Here is a 16,098-nt window from a genome sequence, read left to right as displayed (position 1 = left end):
GAATCGTTTGCAGAGTTTTCAGCCCCCGTCGACAGTTCGACTGAGTTCCTGGACATCCCTAGCGAACGCTCCAGCTTTGGAGAGGCACCTCGTGAATCGTTTGCAGAGTTTTCAGCCCCCGTCGACAGTTCGACTGAGTTCCTGGACATCCCTAGCGAACGCTCCAGCTTTGGAGAGGCACCTCGTGAATCGTTTGCAGAGTTTTCAGCCCCCGTCGACAGTTCGACTGAGTTTGGAGACTTTTCCGCTCCAGCCGACGACTATGCGGACTTCACGCCGAGTTCGGTTGCGGATGCTTCGTCTGCCGACGACTTTGGGGACTTTGAATCGTCAGGCGTGACGTCGTTTGGCGATTTTACTTTCGTGCCACCTCCACCTCACGTTGCTTCTACACCTGTAAGTGCTCTCGAATTGAAGTGGATTCGACTCTTTAAATGCTATGCTAAGGTACCGTTTGATCAAGCCAAGATCACGTCGTTGTTGGCCCAAGGGTTTCCGATACTGTCGTCGACACGCCCTTCTTTGTTCTTGCCAACGACGAGCTCGAGCACAACCCCCCACCAAATCTTGGGCTCAGTGGATTTTGTAAGCAAATATTGCCCTTTTACCCAATATTTGGACTTTTGTGCTGATTCGCCAAATCTATCGTCGATCGATTCTTTGACTTTTGCATGTAAAGATCGTCCAGTGTCACACTAATTTCAACCACACACTAATTCAATGTTAAATTATTCGAAGAGTAGATATTTGATTGGCTAGTTGATGATGGTTTTGTGTTTTCGTTGGTCGATATATCGATTCTCTGCCGATTTGGTGCTGTCATTCGATTCAGTACCCAAACACTCCAATTTCGAATCGAATGAACTATATGTGATGTGCATTTGTACGAACACTTGTAAAATACACTCTTTATTGTAGGAAAACACGCAAAAGCCCATCGTGTGTACGTCGCTGCTGGACGTGTTGGTCAAGGACATCCACACAAACCATGTCAAGTGGGATGCGAGCACCGCCAGCGTCCGGGAAGAAGCGGCGTACGCGTTGCAGCAATGTAAAGCTACCCTCGCTCAAAAAGTAAACGAAGCAGTGGTGCACCATGCCTTGTTCTCGGAAACGTCGACTGCATACGCCGAGTACCAAAGCACGATCCACTCGTCCGACAGGTCGGCGATTTTGGCTGCATTGCGAAAGCTACAGCTCGACATCTTTGAAGACATGTCGACCAAGGCGACGCTGTCCATGGCGGAGCAGGCGGCGTTGTCTGCGCAGGCATCCATCGCCAGCCATGCCCAGCAGCACAAGGATAAAGCGCCGGGGCTGAAATTCCAGTTTGCTTGGCATTCAAAGGACAAACCCGACCACGACGACCGCGTGGCGTCGATTCGGGTGCTCACGCCCACTGGCGCGTCGATTTCCAAGTTACACCGCAACTCGTTCAGCAATATGCATGCAACAACGAACACGGCAAGCGGGGGGGGCAGCGAGGGCGAACACACGAGTGGCTCGGACGGCGACGGTGACAATTGGGAAACGGCCAGTGCCACGAGCGACTGCACGACTGGTGGGACGGCAGACGACCATCGTCCCAGCCAGCCGAGCCGGACGGGGTCGGGGTCGTTGGCGGGGGCTGTCACGGGCTCAGGTCTGATGAAGAAGCTGTCGACCAAGCTGGGCTTTTCGAGCCTACGATCCACGCTGTCACTAGCTTCAACCAAAACCAAGGTTGGCCGACGATACACATTCCGGGATAAGGTATTCAACCGTGGATTGGTTGTAGGTGGTGAGTTTATCGTTGCGGCGAAAGGGAGACAGCGCCGTGCGGACGTTCGACGCGCCCATGGACAGCATCAGCGGCGGCTTTGACGAACTCAAGTGGAAGTGCGCCGTGTTTCTGTACGACGCGGACGAAGTGGCCGCCGTGGCCCCGTCTCAAATCCAAGTGATCGGGTCGAATGGGGTGACCGTGTCATCCACAGACCGATTTGCGCTGCAAAAGCTGCTCAAAGATAAGGGCACCGTGTGGACCATCGACGTGGGCACCGACGCGAAAGAGTCGACAAGTGACACTTGACGATCCCTTGGAGTAGTCTGATAGAGATGTGCTAGCCACATGTGTGCAAATAGCATAACTATTGTATTTGTGACGTTATCTGTGGATGACTACAAGAAACCTAGTTAGTGGACGAGGAGTGCTTCATGCTTCGAAAGTAAACACGGAACTGCCGATGAACGACCCCGGCGTGGGCAACATGGAGTAAAGTTCGCTCGATTTGAGTCCGTCCACGGACAAGTCGAGGGGCGCGACCAGGTCGTTGGAGTGCGCTTTCTGCTTGAACCGCATGACGGATGGCTGCTTGTCCCGAACAAACGGGGGCGTGGGGATGCGCTGGTACATGTTGCTCGGGTTTTCGTCCAGCAGCTCTTGCAGTGGCAGGGGGAGGACCGAGATGGGCATCGTCGACCTGGACATCGTCATTGGCCCTGATTTGAACGACGCCGGCATGGCCATATCGCCCATGACAGAGTCAACGTGGTCGAGCAGCGAGTGCATTTCCTCGGCACTCGGATGAAAATGTTGTGATGGTGGGGGCTGCGGCTGCAGCACCGACGACGATGAGGGGGGTTTGCGGGGGAGATGGGGGGGCGGCGCCGACGGCGGCGGAGACGGATGCGACGGGCGGTTGTGGGTTTGCATGTGCGAATTCCTGTTGGATGCCTGGGCAAACGTCCGGTTGCACCCAGGGACCATGCACGCGAACGGTTTCAACCCCGTGTGCGTCCGCAGGTGCGTTTTTAGGTTGGCTTTGTACGCGAATTGCTTGCCACACCCGTCAAAGGCACACACGAAGGACTTTTCGCCTGTGTGCACCAGCATGTGCCGCTTGAGCTTGGCTCGTTCGTAGAACTTTTTGTCGCATCCGTCAAACGAGCACATGAATCGTTTTTCTTGGTGTGTCAACAAGTGCTTTCGCAACACCTACAAGTACAAAGAAGAGGGCTTGTCACATGGTGGCGGGGAATGCTCGAAAGGGTGCAAGTGGTCGCACCTTGCGGTCGGTCACGCTCTTGCCGCAGCTGAGACAGACAAACGTCTTGTGGCCATTGGGGGCCATGTGAATCGTGTGAGGCCCCCAAGTGTGCTGAGTCAAGTGATCTTTTAAGCTCTGGGCGTCCTCGAACACGTGATGACATCCTGGCTCTGTGCAAGAGTGAGCGGTTTCCAGGCCTGCCCCCCCGCCGTCGTCCGAGCTCGACTGATGCAGATGCTGGTGCGGAGGCATCTTCAGGGCGTTGGCGGCGCCACTGTAGAATGGCATCATCGGCCATCCCATGTCCTGCATGTACGCCATCGAAACCAGTAGATCTGCACTGCTCCGAGTCAAAGCGAAGCAGAGGTTAAAAATACACCAGCCCCAAAATAACTGCAGGCGTTCGATGGCTCAAAATAGGCACATGCAAGTCACTCTTGGATGACGGGAGCATTGGGCCATGAAGAATACTCAATGGGATCTTTTTAAATGACCAGGAGCAGGCTCCAAGTTGTTATGGTGGCGTGCACCCCCATCAACTGCTTTCCCGATGTTTGACATGTGTTGAACTTGTCAGACAGCACAGACATTTCATCCGTGTGACATTGCACAATGTTGCGAAACCGACAAGCGTTACTGTCACAAAAAGCCAGCATGAACAACGAAGCGGAAGCTCACGGGAGTGGCGATGCCGCTGAAGCATGGCGGTGAGATCTGTTAATACTCGGACAAAGCTGGTTTGGCTAGTAACATGAAATATGCAGAGCATTCGGAAGTGACACGGAAGCAGGTCGATTGCTCAAGAAACTATATTGTGGCAACAGCAAGCCTGTCATCAATTACCCCAGTACTGCACCCCGACTACTATGACAATACCCGTTCATTCAGTGGGTCATGTTTGTCCTAGAGGTGAAAACAAAGAAACAGCAAACTCCCGCAGGTCCTTTCATTCCTGGCGGTGGCGGCATCGGAGCCGACACCCGATCTAACAACTTGGCCGCGTCCAACACGGCTCGATCGATCAAAGTGCCTACTCTGGGCAACCAATCGACAGTATTTATGGTTCTCGATCGCAACTCTTCTCATGGTATGTTAGCATCAGTACCATGCCATCGACGTAATTCCCGCGCATCGCCGCCACAAGGATGTGATCGACAAAGAACTTGGCCAAATCAAGCGAAGCATCGAAGGATTTCGACCCTCCGTGGCCAGGTAAACGTACGCGCATCATTCCAATGTCCTCGCATAAGTGTGATTTTGGTTGATGTAGCTACCCTGGCTCTCAAGCGGAGAAGCAAAAGTTGCAGCAACGGTTCACATACGCTCCTGGCACCATCCTGCCTCAAGAAATGCTGCCCGGCTCAGGTAAGTGCATTCACCTGTCGAGATATGACAACCCCGTCCATAGACTTGCTCGACAAGGAGCTGACGCATTTGGATGCCAAGCGCGAAGGAAGGCCAACGACGTTGCAAGAGCTCAAGAAATTGCGGTCTCAAGTTCTCGGCGACATCGACTCGCGCAAAAAGTACATTGCCGATATGTCTGCGTTGGGAAAGAACGCCGAGACAGATCAGATGCATCACGACCTGCAGCAATTGCTGCTTGAATTGAACCAGATCAACGCTCTCATGAATCAAACATCGTAGACAGACGACCTTTGACAGTGAAATAACGTTAACGTTAAAAAACTCTAATTGTCAACCTACTTATTTTGACGGGAGACATATTATGACTGCATTCCAAAGTTATTTTGAACGAGGATTTGGGAACGAAACGAATTACTCCGGAGGATTAATATTACGTAGTAAATAGAACCTTCTAGACGTATTAATACTACTTGGAAGTAGTATTAATCACTATTTAAAATTAAACATAAATCTGCATTTTCTATAGCACAAAAATCGTATTTAATTTTACGGATGGATTAGCTTTTTAGAATTTAATTTCTACACTTATTGTGCTTTCGAGTGAAATTTCGTGTTGTGGCGTGGATTTGGAGGGACCGTCACCTCTCCTGGTTATTTCTGATAATTCTGGATATATATGCTTTCTGTTAGTATAGATACAAGCCTTCAAATTTGGGCAAAACTTTTAACGACAGTGTGTTTTGCCCGAATATAACCAGACCTCCCAAAACCACGGTGATGCTTCGAAGTATTGCCGATTTGATACAAATTTGGGGAGGGGGTGCAATCGAATCGCGCCGACCAAACCAATCCACAATTGATCTGATTGGTTGAATTTCATTGAGAAGGGTTTGATTGGATAATATTTTTGAGCTCATCTGAGGTAGCCAATCAAATCGATTTAAATTCCAACGAGAAATTCGTCGAAAATACCCGAAATTACTCCGGAGTACACATCAATTGGAGGTCTGGTTATAAAGGCAGTTTTACACAGTTGTACAAATGGGTTATACAAAACGTGGATTATAATGGGACCAAATTTAGAGGTGCGGTGGAGATGCTCTTACAAACATGTTAATTCTTTTAATAAAACTTATTTACTGCAACTGTACCTATGGCATGTACTTTACAGTAAGCTTACTGCTGTTATGCGTCTCCTTCATGAGGTGAGTGCCATGTACACTGTTTCAATCACTGGTTAGTTGTCGCTGTACTGCCAGGTCGGGTGGGTTGGACGGAATATCGACGTTTGGAATGCCTCGGGTCAATCAGTACTTTGTTGAAAAACACGTGAAACAACGACTGCGCGCCTCGAAAGTACGGGAATGCAGCCACAACCTCCCAATCAGTTTGAGATGGTACACAAACGGCACCCACGCCCACGCCCTGTGTAGGGGCCCGAACGAGTACTCGGCCACCGACACGACCGTATTGTCCACTCGTGGGTTCGGCGCTGGTTTCTGGCCAGCGTAACCAATGCCACGTGCCAGCCAGCATAGGAGCGGACAGCAACCGAAGGAAGAAGAGCCACGCGGTCATAGCGCTCCACGTTGCGAGCGCATTCTCTTGGAAACTTGCTCGAATCGCAGTACAATAGGTTGGCTGAGAAAATCTGGCCACGTCAAGTTCGAGAACCCGGAGTACGGAAAATGATTCCATCCGTCAAGTCATTCCACAGCCACTGCGGCTCGCTATTTCCACCGTGAGGCGTCGTGAGGGGTGTGAGCGTGCGCAGAGGAAGACGCAGGAGATGGTAGAATCAAGAATGAATTGATAGCGTTAAGACTAGTACGCTATCACTAAGCTATGCGCAACCAACCATTGATGTATCGTCGGGAGAACACCTTGGTTGCGCAAGAGGACGTGTTGGTCTGCGAAAAGACACCTTGGACTGAAGAGGTGTCGACTAGTCATCCGGTTAGTAACCGGGTGATGGGCATGGTTACACCCTCCCCTTCTTAAGACAGAACGTGTCATCATCACGTGGTAAGAAATGAGAGGGAACTATGACGTGACAGTTGATATTGGAGATGGCAGACGAATGCAAGAAGCGCAAGGCGAGCGAAATCGTCGAGGATGCCGACGACAGCGTGGAAGAGGCAGAAGCGACGGCGCAGCAAGTTGAGGTAGTGGACCTCACAGCCGAATCGAATGACGACGACAGAGCGGCGCCAAACGAGGACGCGGCCGAAGTAGCGCAGCGAAAGGCCGACTGGGAGGCCAAGGCGGCCGTGAAGCGCGTACGGCTTGGGCAGCTAGAGCAGCAAGCGGCTGCAGACTTGGTGAAAAGCGCCATGCAGACAGTGGGCACCGAAGGTGTGAAAAAGCTGCTCGAGCAGCACTTGGCACGGTAGGAGGCCGCCAAGAAGGCCGAAGAGGTTAAGGCAAAGGCAAGGCGCGCGGCAAAGAGGCCAAAGCGATCGCAGCGGCTGCGGCGAAGGCGGCAGACAAAGCAGCCAAGGAGGCTGCGGAAACAGTGAGGAAGGCGACCAGCGAAGGTGTGATTGGGACACCATCAGGCGATGGGGAACATCCCAACGCTACAGACATTGGGGGAAAAGAAGGAAAGGCGAGCGGCGAGGGAGCCGTCGTAAAGACGGAGTCCAAAGTGAAAGTCGAACTTGGTGGGCCGGAGCGGACCGGCCTTGCCCGAGACGAAGTGTTCGAGCGAGAGTTGGGGTTCCACTGGGATTGCTCTCGGATCTTCACGCCTACCGGGTGGGGTGGCGTGGACTCGGGGTACGTGCGCGATGTTACACGCTGTTTGACGGTGGTGGGCGAGTTCGACAAAACTCGCGACAATTGGGGATACCAGACGGCCAATGCTGCCGGCGTGGAACACCTGCGCTTGTTTGCAATCGCCCAATCGTTTGAATTGCGGGTGTTGTGGATGCTGATGGACATGGAATGCATGTAGCTTGCGAGGGTGAGTTTTCACCGGTTTGATGAGTTCAAGGGTGGCATGCGTGAGTTGCATGAACGGGAACGCCTGGAGCACTGGACTGTGGACGTGGGGCGGATCGAGCTTTGCAATGATGAAACATTGCTAGTGTACCTCGTAGCGTTTGTGTGGACGCTTGTCGGACAAGACAGCGGGCGGCATGGGCAATTGCCGCTGACAGCGGGGCGGTTGGCCAAGTCGCTGTCTAATTTCGCCGGGGTGCGGCCATAGAAGCATGGTTGGACGCACGCTCTGTCGCGCGGATCGCCACCCGCGTAAATATGCGGCGCGGACCTAAGGTAAATGTTCCTTGATATAATCCTCTAAATGCCAAGTTGTAGGGGGCCCGACTCGCACAGCGAACTGTCGACCCGTCGCTGTCCATCGCGATCCCACGATCGCGCTCGCGTGGGCGATCGGCGGTGCCAGGGTGCTCACCTCCTCGGGGGCAAGCGACGATGTCGGCGGCGGCGCAAGTGCAAGGGGCGTGGTTGACGCCAAGCTGGTTTCGGTGCTCCCTGCGAGCGCCTGGTCGAGCGTATGGGTTCGCCGACGGCGAGTTCCTCGACGTGGGCGCGCGAAGATGCGCAGGTGGCAGCGCGATTGTCTGCGGCGCGGCCGGTGAATCCGTTTGCGGGGTATAATCCGCCATTGGGGTCACAGGATGGACAGGGTTATCGGGCTAGGGCGCGAGCGGTTGCGGCGCCGCAGCAAGTGCTGAGGCCGATGTCACAGACGGCAACACCTGGGGCGCAAGGGGAGGAGGAGAAGTCGATGGCGGCGGAAGAGGAAGAGCCGCCGCGGGATCCAGAGGATCGTTTGCCGTCGCTTCATCGGTCGTAGATAACGTTTGAGTTTACCCACATATAATGTTGGATGGATCTACCATCAGATGGGCAGGTCGAGCTTGTAGTTGGTGGGACTGACCACGCGGAGGACGGTAAAGGGGCTGTACCAAGCACTGCGTAGCTTGACGTTGGAGGACATTCCAACCGGCCGGGTGCGGGTGGGTACCGCCGACTTGTGGAGGAGAACTTGTTCGCCAACGGCCAAAGACGCGAGGTTAGAGCGGCCATGTTTGTTGGCTTGAGTTGATTGGCGCTGCTGAGCGGCAGCGATGCTGTCATGGATCTGTTGCATGACAGAGACGCGACGGGAGAGGAAACTCTGAATGGTTTGGAGAGTGCGGCTGGGGGCGTTGGAGAGTACGCCTGCAGGAGGGAGCCGCGTAGTGATTCCACTCCCACTGGAGATCGAACCGTCGAGCATTGGAGGGAGGCGGGGGTGTTGGAGATGGACCACATAATGCGGCGAAAAGCCAGTGGACGCCTGAACCGAGGCGTTGTAAGCGAAAACCACATGCTGTAACGAGGTAGCCCACGAGGAACCGGTAGAAACGGAGTAGCTCCGAAGGATATCTTCGAGAACGCAGTTGGCCCGTTCCGTTTGGCCGTCGGACTCGGTGTTGTCCGAAGTCGACATGTCGAGCGAGGTGTCGCACAGGGCGAATAGGGTGGACCAAAACTTCGCCGTGAACCGCGGGTCGCGGTCCGAAACGATTATCGAGACAGGCCGACGCGACAGAAAACGTGGTCGAAAAAGAGGCGAGCGGCGTCCGCGCCGCTCAGCGTGTCCCGTACGGGGATAGCAATAACGTATTTTGACGCGCCGTCGACACAAACCATGATGCCGGTTGCCGCGGGCGTCGCGCGGCAGGCCAAACATAAAATCCATGCTGACGGACGACCAAAGTTCGTCCGGAATAGGCAGAGGTTCGAGCGGAGCCCGAGAGGAAGCGGTGATCTTCGTGCGCTGGCAAGCGTCGCAGTGAGCGACGTAGTACATGCGGGGCCACCAGTACGAACGCGCCAAGACCGCGTGCATTTTGTCGCGGCCAAAATGGCCGCCAATGGGAGAGTCATGGTACGATCGAAGGACAGTGTACGCGTCACCGGGCACAACAATGCGCGGGGGCAAGTCCGCGGTGGGTTGGAACATCAAAAGCCCATCAGCGAGGGCGAAGCGATGTAAGGCCGACGAAGTGCGGCGAGGTTTGGGGGAAACGAGGTCGGTGAGCGCCGCCAGGCGAGACGAGCAGTCAGCGTCAAAGGGGTACGCCGCATGAATTCGATCGTGAAGGCCCGACGTCAAAAGACCGATCGTGGTCAGCTCGAAATCCGGACGCCGCGACAGGGCGTCGGCCAGGATGCTGTCTTTCCCTGGCTTGTACTGAACCGAAAAGGTGATTTCGGAGAAGAACGAAATCCAGCGCGCCATGCGCTGCGAAAAGTGCGGTGTGTTCGTCGCCGTGCGTAAGGACGCATGATCGATGTAAACCACGATGGGTTTACCGCCGAGGAGGTAGATGCGGAACTTGGTTAGGGCGTACTTCATGGAGAGAAGTTCCAAGTCGTGGACTGGGTACGCCCGCTCAGCCGCGTGAACTTGAGTTGGCGGCTTTGGTAGGAAACCGGGCGAGGGCGACCGGAGGCGTCGAGCTGCATCAGGCAGCAGCCAATTGCAAACTGCGAGGCGTCCTTGAGGAGAAGCCGAAACAACGGCTGGTGATGTCCGCAAAGTTTTGCGAGTATTTGTGGAGGTACGTCGCAAGACCCAGCCAGCGACGAAGATCCTTGACGGAGGAGGGAATAGGCCACTCCGAAATGGCCTTGAGCTTTCGGGATCAGTGAGTAGAGCGCACCGCCGCCACCTTAGCAGGGCCACTCTTCACCGCCTTGAAGATGTACGTGCGGTAGTACCCCTTCGCAAAATCTTCCTTGCGCTTTGGGCAGTCCTTCTTCATGTGCACCTTGGCACCTTTGTTGTACTTGCCGTTACAGTAGGAACATTCATTCTGGCCGCCATCCGATTTTCGCTTGCGCTCATTGGCCAGAATTTGGCTAACCGGAAATTCGGATTTGTTTAGGGATTTTCCAAATCCGGTTGACATCGACAAAATGTCCTGCTTACTTTTGGACCCAAACGAGTTCACCACCAACTGAGACAGTTGTCCATAGTGAATGAATCCTTGGTGAACTTAACTGAGGACCCAAAGTACTGCTGGGGGGAGCACCCACTAACTGCTCCAACACAATTGGCTCGCCGAAGCACTTGACGATCTTAGCGTTGATCTTGTTCCGTAGGGCACTCATTGCCTTAACGTGGTCATCCACATGGCGGTAGTCGGACGTAAGGGTACCGACGAACTTAGTGAGGAGGCCAATGACACCCGCCGCGCTCGACTCCCCAAAATCGCGTTCGAGCATGCGCCAGATCTCGGTGACGGTAACGGCTGGGTCAATTAGGGATATGTTGAGCTGGTTAAGATAGCTCTTCGGTAGGGTTTTGGACTAAAAGTGAGCGAATCTCCACGTTTTGTAAATCCCTAAGGAGGGTGGCCTCCTTTAGGGATTCTTCCGTTAAGGTATCCAGTAGCGCATCCGACACACCAGTAAGCCATGACTCGTAGACACGTCACACACGGCACGCTTGGCGTTTTGGGCGTCAATGCGGGCCTTAAGCCAACGCTTCTGCAGCTCACCACGGAAGGCGTCCATCCAGCTTTGGAAGTCATCACGCTTGCCACTGAATACGAGGATGTCGGCTTGTCGGAGTTCATACTTGAAGTATTAAGATGAACGCGGGCAACACAGTGGTGGGGTTGAAAGGGGTAGGTATTAAGGTGCTCAGTTAAAGGGCAATTCCAAAGTGAACACAAGCCTCTGCTTCATCGCACCAACTTAATGAACTATCGCTAGCTATGACGTCACGTGACACTGACGAGTGTCAAATGGAGAGCAGCCAAGCCCTGAATAATATAGGCCTGTGTCATGCAGATCACTCAAGATACATCTATAGACGATGCTGGCCGCTCATTCCAATGTAGTGACCTAATGCAAGCGACATTACTGATGTCTTACATTTTAATCAGTATGAAACTTTGTATGGGATTCATCCGGAATAATTTACGGATAAGATTGAATTAACACTGATATTCAACACGCAGCTTCGATTTCTTCATACGTGCGCGTTTTTTTACGTCCAGAATTCCCTTAAATAGTCAAACTTTAGAATTCCATATTTGTCATAACTAATAAGAATATAGAAAGAGAGAGGATTACCGCGAATGTTCGACGACACCGTCAGCACATGTGCGCCCGGACTTCACGGACTTCTGTCCGCGGGTCCATAGGCGTGACACAGTCAACGGATGACATCCAAACTGGCCAACCACACGGGACAACGTTCCATGGGGCAGTGAGCCGCCGGACGAGAGCGCCAGCAAAGTCTCGTACATGCGTGACGCTCGTCGTCACGCAGGTGCTTTTTGCCACCGTTTGGCCCCGTTTGGGGCTGCGGCGGGGAAGAAGCGTTGGCGGCCAGTGTCGAGGGCATAGTAAGCAGCAGTGAAGAGGTTATGTGGTGCGAGGGCGATGAACAATTGTATTTTGATGTGTGTGTCTGTGATGCCAAAGTTTGGCTAAGATAACACGTCATTTTTGGTGCCCAATATCGCATGGACCAAAGGGCTTTAGAAAGCTCAAAAACTACCCAATCAAAGCAGGAGTCTTGCGCTTTCTAACGCACCAATTACCTTGCAGAATTATGGATGTTTAGAAAAATGCCGCATATTAGAAAGTGCACCTAACAACTATTTCGGACCAGATTAGTACATGATGTTGGTGCCTGGGGCAATATGCTTCTTGCTGAGGCGCGAGATAGTCGGTTTGTCCTGTCCTGTCCACTTCAATTATGACAGCGAACAATTTCTTCTTGTCCGGTCCACGCCACTGAACACCCAGTACTCTGGATAGTGCCTTCCGCAGTTGTACTTGCTCTTCTTCTGGACGTATCGTCAATCTCGACGGTGACAACCGTGACACCTTCACCTCCAACCTATATCACCATTAAGACGACCGGACGTAGGAACTATATAGGCTATGTGGAGTATATAGGATATGCAGGATATGTAGGATATATACTGTAGTGTATATAAGTATCATCATCGGGGTGCGAAGCATTTCTGATGAACGCAGCCCGCGACAGTAGTTGTACCAGTCCACGCCGGTTTCACGCGAGATTCTTCAGATTCTTCATCTGTCATCACTATGGCGAGGGGATTTCTTGATGCTAACGCGAACAGCGCTGGGAACAACTAGCCATGGAACCTTTGAGCCCTTGAACCGCGGCCCAAAACGCATGCCCTTCTCGACGTTACCTACTGCGAACAACATAGACAGGCCGCATTTGGGGCACATCACGGCGTTCGGAAGTAGGCCTACCTTCATACACCACACTATACACGTGGCTTCGTCAGCCGTGGCCTTGAGGACTGACAGCCACGAAAATTCGTCAGCGTCGGCCAGTCGAATGCCAAAAGGCCTTCAGGCAGTGCGCCACCAAGGTCGACTTGGTCCAGGGCTTGGTCAAGCCTGTCCTTCGTCTTCCATCCAGGCTTGCCACTTGCGCGAATGGTTGCCAAAGTCATTTTTGTGGGCGTGGGAGAGTTATCCGAAGCATAATGGATGTTTTCCAGACTATAGGAGCGTGCAATGCATACTGCCAACTGTATTACATACAATTCTAGGTATAACTATGTCGTATATATAACTATATTGGTATCGTCTATATATGATACAGTATATTACATAGTCTATATGAGTATAACTATATCGTCTATATAATCTACGTACTAGTAGGCTATATATGATACAGTACGTAGTCTATATAAAATACAGTATACACTATTTCGGTTTTTGTACACAACTATATAGATACGCACTATAAAACATATATAGACTATACACTACATATATTATACAGTAATTTGTATAGTGTATAAACTATATTCGTGCATCATACCATGAAACCAAATAGATTGATCAGTTCTGTTTAGCTTTCTTCGCTCCTGGTCTTTTCTTACAAGCAGCGGTAGACATGGAGAAACGGGGCCACTTGGATATAACCCCTGGTCCATTTTTTTGCCAAAACGGGAATTAAAATACAACCGAGTACCACTATTAATGGATGAGCTCCACTGTATGCTCAGGCACCACACCTGCACGTCACAAGTAATTTGCAACGACGAAAAAACAACAGTCCCTGCTATTGGCCTCATCTCGGCTGGAACAGCAAAATTTACCCAGTGAAATGAATAGGAAATAGGTAAAGCCCGTGGGATTTGACCAGTTATAGAAAGTCAGTGTGAGCGCGATTTATATTTTAAATTCCGCTCACTTTGAATTGCTGCAACTGGCCACCCACCCGCGATGTATGACTTGTCGGCACTGGACGGCTTCACGTACCGAACCCTGCTGGAAATCACCCCTTCCGAAGACGCTTGTGCGTTGTGGTGTCGCCAAGTTGGCTTTCTGGACGGGTCAATGGCGTGTCCAACCTGCGCGAAAAACATGATGCTATCGATGACGAAGAACGGTTGGCGCTGGCGGTGCCAGAAGAAGCCCCACACCGACCGTCCGAAAAGTGCACCCGCGCTGGCTCGTTCTTTGCTATGCCAAGTTAACAATAACGCTGTTGCATCTATTATACGCGTGGGCTTCGCACAAGCCATCGAAGACTGTCATGGAAGAAGGAGTGTCGACTGACACCTTGTGCATTTGATACAGCTATTACCGAGATATTTGCTCGGCCAAAATGCTTGCAAGCGAAATGAAGGTAAACTGCTACAATCATTTATTCGTATAAATTGCTAACCATTATTATTGATCTAAATTGCCATCTAACTGTAAATTGCTTACAAATATTTTTATCTAAATTGTTTATTTATGGCGCTAGATTGGCGGCAAATGACATGTCATTGAATTCGACAAGACGTCGTTGAAAGAGGAGTCAAAGTACGGTCATGGCCATGGTGAAGTTCACCAAAGACTGTTGGCTATTTGGTGGTGTCGATCGGGCAACCAAGCGGTGGTTTGTCATATTGGTCGGTGAGGACCGCACGAAACTGACGCTCTTAGCATTGATGAAGAAACACGTACGACCCGGAACTCTGATTATGTCGGACAAGTTCGGGTCGTACGTGTCCACGAACGTAGCCCATTCTCTCGCCAACAACAGGTACCTTCAAGACATCAAGTATGGGCACCAATGGGTGAATCACACTGACAACTTTGTTGGCCCCACCACTGGTGCACACACCCAATGTATCGAAGGTATATGGGAAATCAAGTTAAGGGACATATCAAGACCTTGCGAGGTATGGTGCCTGGCCTCTTACCTCCGTTCTTGGACGAATGTCTGTGGCGCAGCTGGTACTTTCCGTCGGGAACCTCGGGCACAACCTATTTCAAAGGGTTAGCCGTGTGAATTAAAAAGAAGTACGGTCATGCAGAGTTGTAAAACACAGCGGTACTCGTTTCTCTTTTTGTAATTTATTTTAAAAAATGGACCAGGGGTTATACCGAAGGTGCAATGCATGGAGCGCTGCAAAGTGGATAGCAAATATACTACTACTACATCTCTTTGCGGTTAATTTCATCTATTTTTCACTCTATTTCGAATAGCTTGCAGTACATTTCACCAGACCACCGATATATTTCGGTTACCTCCATTTAATTTCGTTGCAAACTTCACGTTAACATTTTACCAAATCAGTGAACAGTATATAATCAACCAACTATCGATTAATTCAGTTTTCGTCAATATCCATCATCAACGCATGTTTCTACTTGTTTGACCAATGACTGAACGTTGGAACACCGGTTGCCTAGGTTGAAATCGTCAAAGTTAACCTCGTAGTTTCGGACAGCAGATCCGCCGTGCATTGGGCTCCTCTGACATGTGCACAAGTGATGTCGTCGAGAGGAGCGTAATGCACAGCGGATGTGCGTTCACGCGACGACAGGCCGACGTACGACAGTAGTGGAATTCTTAATTATGCACCGACGTTGTCCTTGTAAGTGCAGATGGCACAGACATACCAGATGCACTTACAAGGACAGCGTCGGTGCTGTAGGATGCGATGCGACAGGTGTTGTACAAGATGGCGACGTTCGGCGGTGTGGCACAGTGCTGGCAGCTGCTTTCTGAATGAAGCTCCGAAAGGTCGAAGCGCACGAAAACGAGACCGTCGATTGAGAGCCAGTAGAGAACATACATAGTCATACATAGCTGGGCAAAATATATCGCCTGCTGGGTGAAATATACTGACGAATACTGAAATTAAACGTTATTTGATTCAAGTATACCGCTGGCTTGGTGAAATATAAACGTGAAGTTTGAGGTGGCCACGAAGTTAAATGGAGGTGGTTGAAATATATCGGTGGTCTGGTGAAATATACAGCAAGCATAGCGCGATAGTAAAAAAGCTGAAATTAGCCACAAAACGAAGTACTACAGGGAACGACGCTGAGTAACGGCGTGATGGGGACTTGTGATTGGACAGAGAGGCGGTTCGAATTGGCCAATTGAGGATCACAAAACCAAAATATAAAAAAAGTATCGAATGAAAAAATGAGCTGTGAATATAAGATTACAAAGGATATAAATATAAAGCGTAATTAGTACTAGGAAGACATCGATGCCATGGTTTTCAAGTTCTCATTCTTGCAGGAAACTAATTATCACAAGGGATCAAGGTCATAAAAATGCCTATTACACATAATGCGCGACACATATAGACTGTGGATTTGCACCTCCCATGGGGACCAACAAAATGTGACATGACCGCTTATAAAAATACTATAATTTAATACTCTATTC

At 51.2% G+C, this 16,098-nt stretch overlaps 6 protein-coding genes across 7 annotated transcripts in view; 4 read left to right on the top strand and 2 right to left on the bottom strand.

Moving 5' to 3' along the window:
- Positions 1-2,161, top strand: part of H257_00760 (hypothetical protein) — a 4,919-nt gene extending 2,758 nt beyond the window's left edge. The window contains exons 2-5 of the mRNA XM_009823595.1: positions 63-396; positions 448-585; positions 919-1,722; positions 1,778-2,161. Of these exons, the coding sequence (XP_009821897.1) occupies positions 63-396; positions 448-585; positions 919-1,722; positions 1,778-2,071 (1,570 nt within the window). The 3' untranslated portion in view covers positions 2,072-2,161. The remainder of the gene's footprint in view (positions 1-62; positions 397-447; positions 586-918; positions 1,723-1,777) is intronic.
- Positions 2,127-3,359, bottom strand: H257_00759 (hypothetical protein). The gene is made up of 2 exons (XM_009823594.1): positions 3,048-3,359; positions 2,127-2,977 (listed from the first exon to the last, which is right to left on the bottom strand). The coding sequence occupies exons 1-2, from the start codon at positions 3,348-3,350 to the stop codon at positions 2,195-2,197; spliced, it is 1,086 nt and encodes a 361-aa protein (XP_009821896.1). The 5' UTR covers positions 3,351-3,359; the 3' UTR covers positions 2,127-2,194.
- A 318-nt stretch (positions 3,360-3,677) lies between these two features.
- H257_00758 lies at positions 3,678-4,731 on the top strand. 2 transcript variants are annotated; one of them, XM_009823593.1, is made up of 6 exons: positions 3,678-3,736; positions 3,794-3,876; positions 3,937-4,082; positions 4,126-4,241; positions 4,300-4,394; positions 4,438-4,731. In XM_009823593.1, exons 1-6 carry the CDS (start codon positions 3,684-3,686, stop codon positions 4,674-4,676), a joined length of 732 nt encoding a protein of 243 aa, XP_009821895.1. In that variant the 5' UTR covers positions 3,678-3,683; the 3' UTR covers positions 4,677-4,731. The 2 variants fall into 2 exon arrangements, with proteins under 2 accessions (XP_009821895.1, XP_009821894.1); XM_009823592.1 differs by having other exon boundaries at positions 4,300-4,731.
- A 903-nt stretch (positions 4,732-5,634) lies between these two features.
- On the bottom strand, positions 5,635-5,975 carry H257_00757 (hypothetical protein; the record flags this gene model as incomplete). The annotated part of the gene is made up of 2 exons (XM_009823591.1): positions 5,635-5,649; positions 5,712-5,975. 2 exons carry the CDS (start codon positions 5,973-5,975, stop codon positions 5,635-5,637), a joined length of 279 nt encoding a protein of 92 aa, XP_009821893.1.
- A 491-nt stretch (positions 5,976-6,466) lies between these two features.
- H257_00756 (hypothetical protein) lies at positions 6,467-8,220 on the top strand (the record flags this gene model as incomplete). Its single annotated transcript, XM_009823590.1, has 5 exons — positions 6,467-6,752; positions 6,821-7,317; positions 7,354-7,596; positions 7,719-8,015; positions 8,041-8,220. The coding sequence occupies 5 exons, from the start codon at positions 6,467-6,469 to the stop codon at positions 8,218-8,220; spliced, it is 1,503 nt and encodes a 500-aa protein (XP_009821892.1).
- Positions 8,221-14,239: 6,019 nt separating this feature from the next.
- H257_00755 (hypothetical protein) lies at positions 14,240-14,703 on the top strand (the record flags this gene model as incomplete). Its single annotated transcript, XM_009823589.1, has 2 exons — positions 14,240-14,549; positions 14,594-14,703. The coding sequence occupies 2 exons, from the start codon at positions 14,240-14,242 to the stop codon at positions 14,701-14,703; spliced, it is 420 nt and encodes a 139-aa protein (XP_009821891.1).
- Positions 14,704-16,098: the final 1,395 nt, after the last annotated feature.

This window comes from Aphanomyces astaci (assembly GCF_000520075.1).
Source record: "Aphanomyces astaci strain APO3 unplaced genomic scaffold supercont1.1, whole genome shotgun sequence".
NCBI classification, from domain to species: domain Eukaryota; phylum Oomycota; class Saprolegniomycetes; order Saprolegniales; family Verrucalvaceae; genus Aphanomyces; species Aphanomyces astaci.
This window is presented reverse-complemented; position numbering and strand designations above follow the sequence as displayed.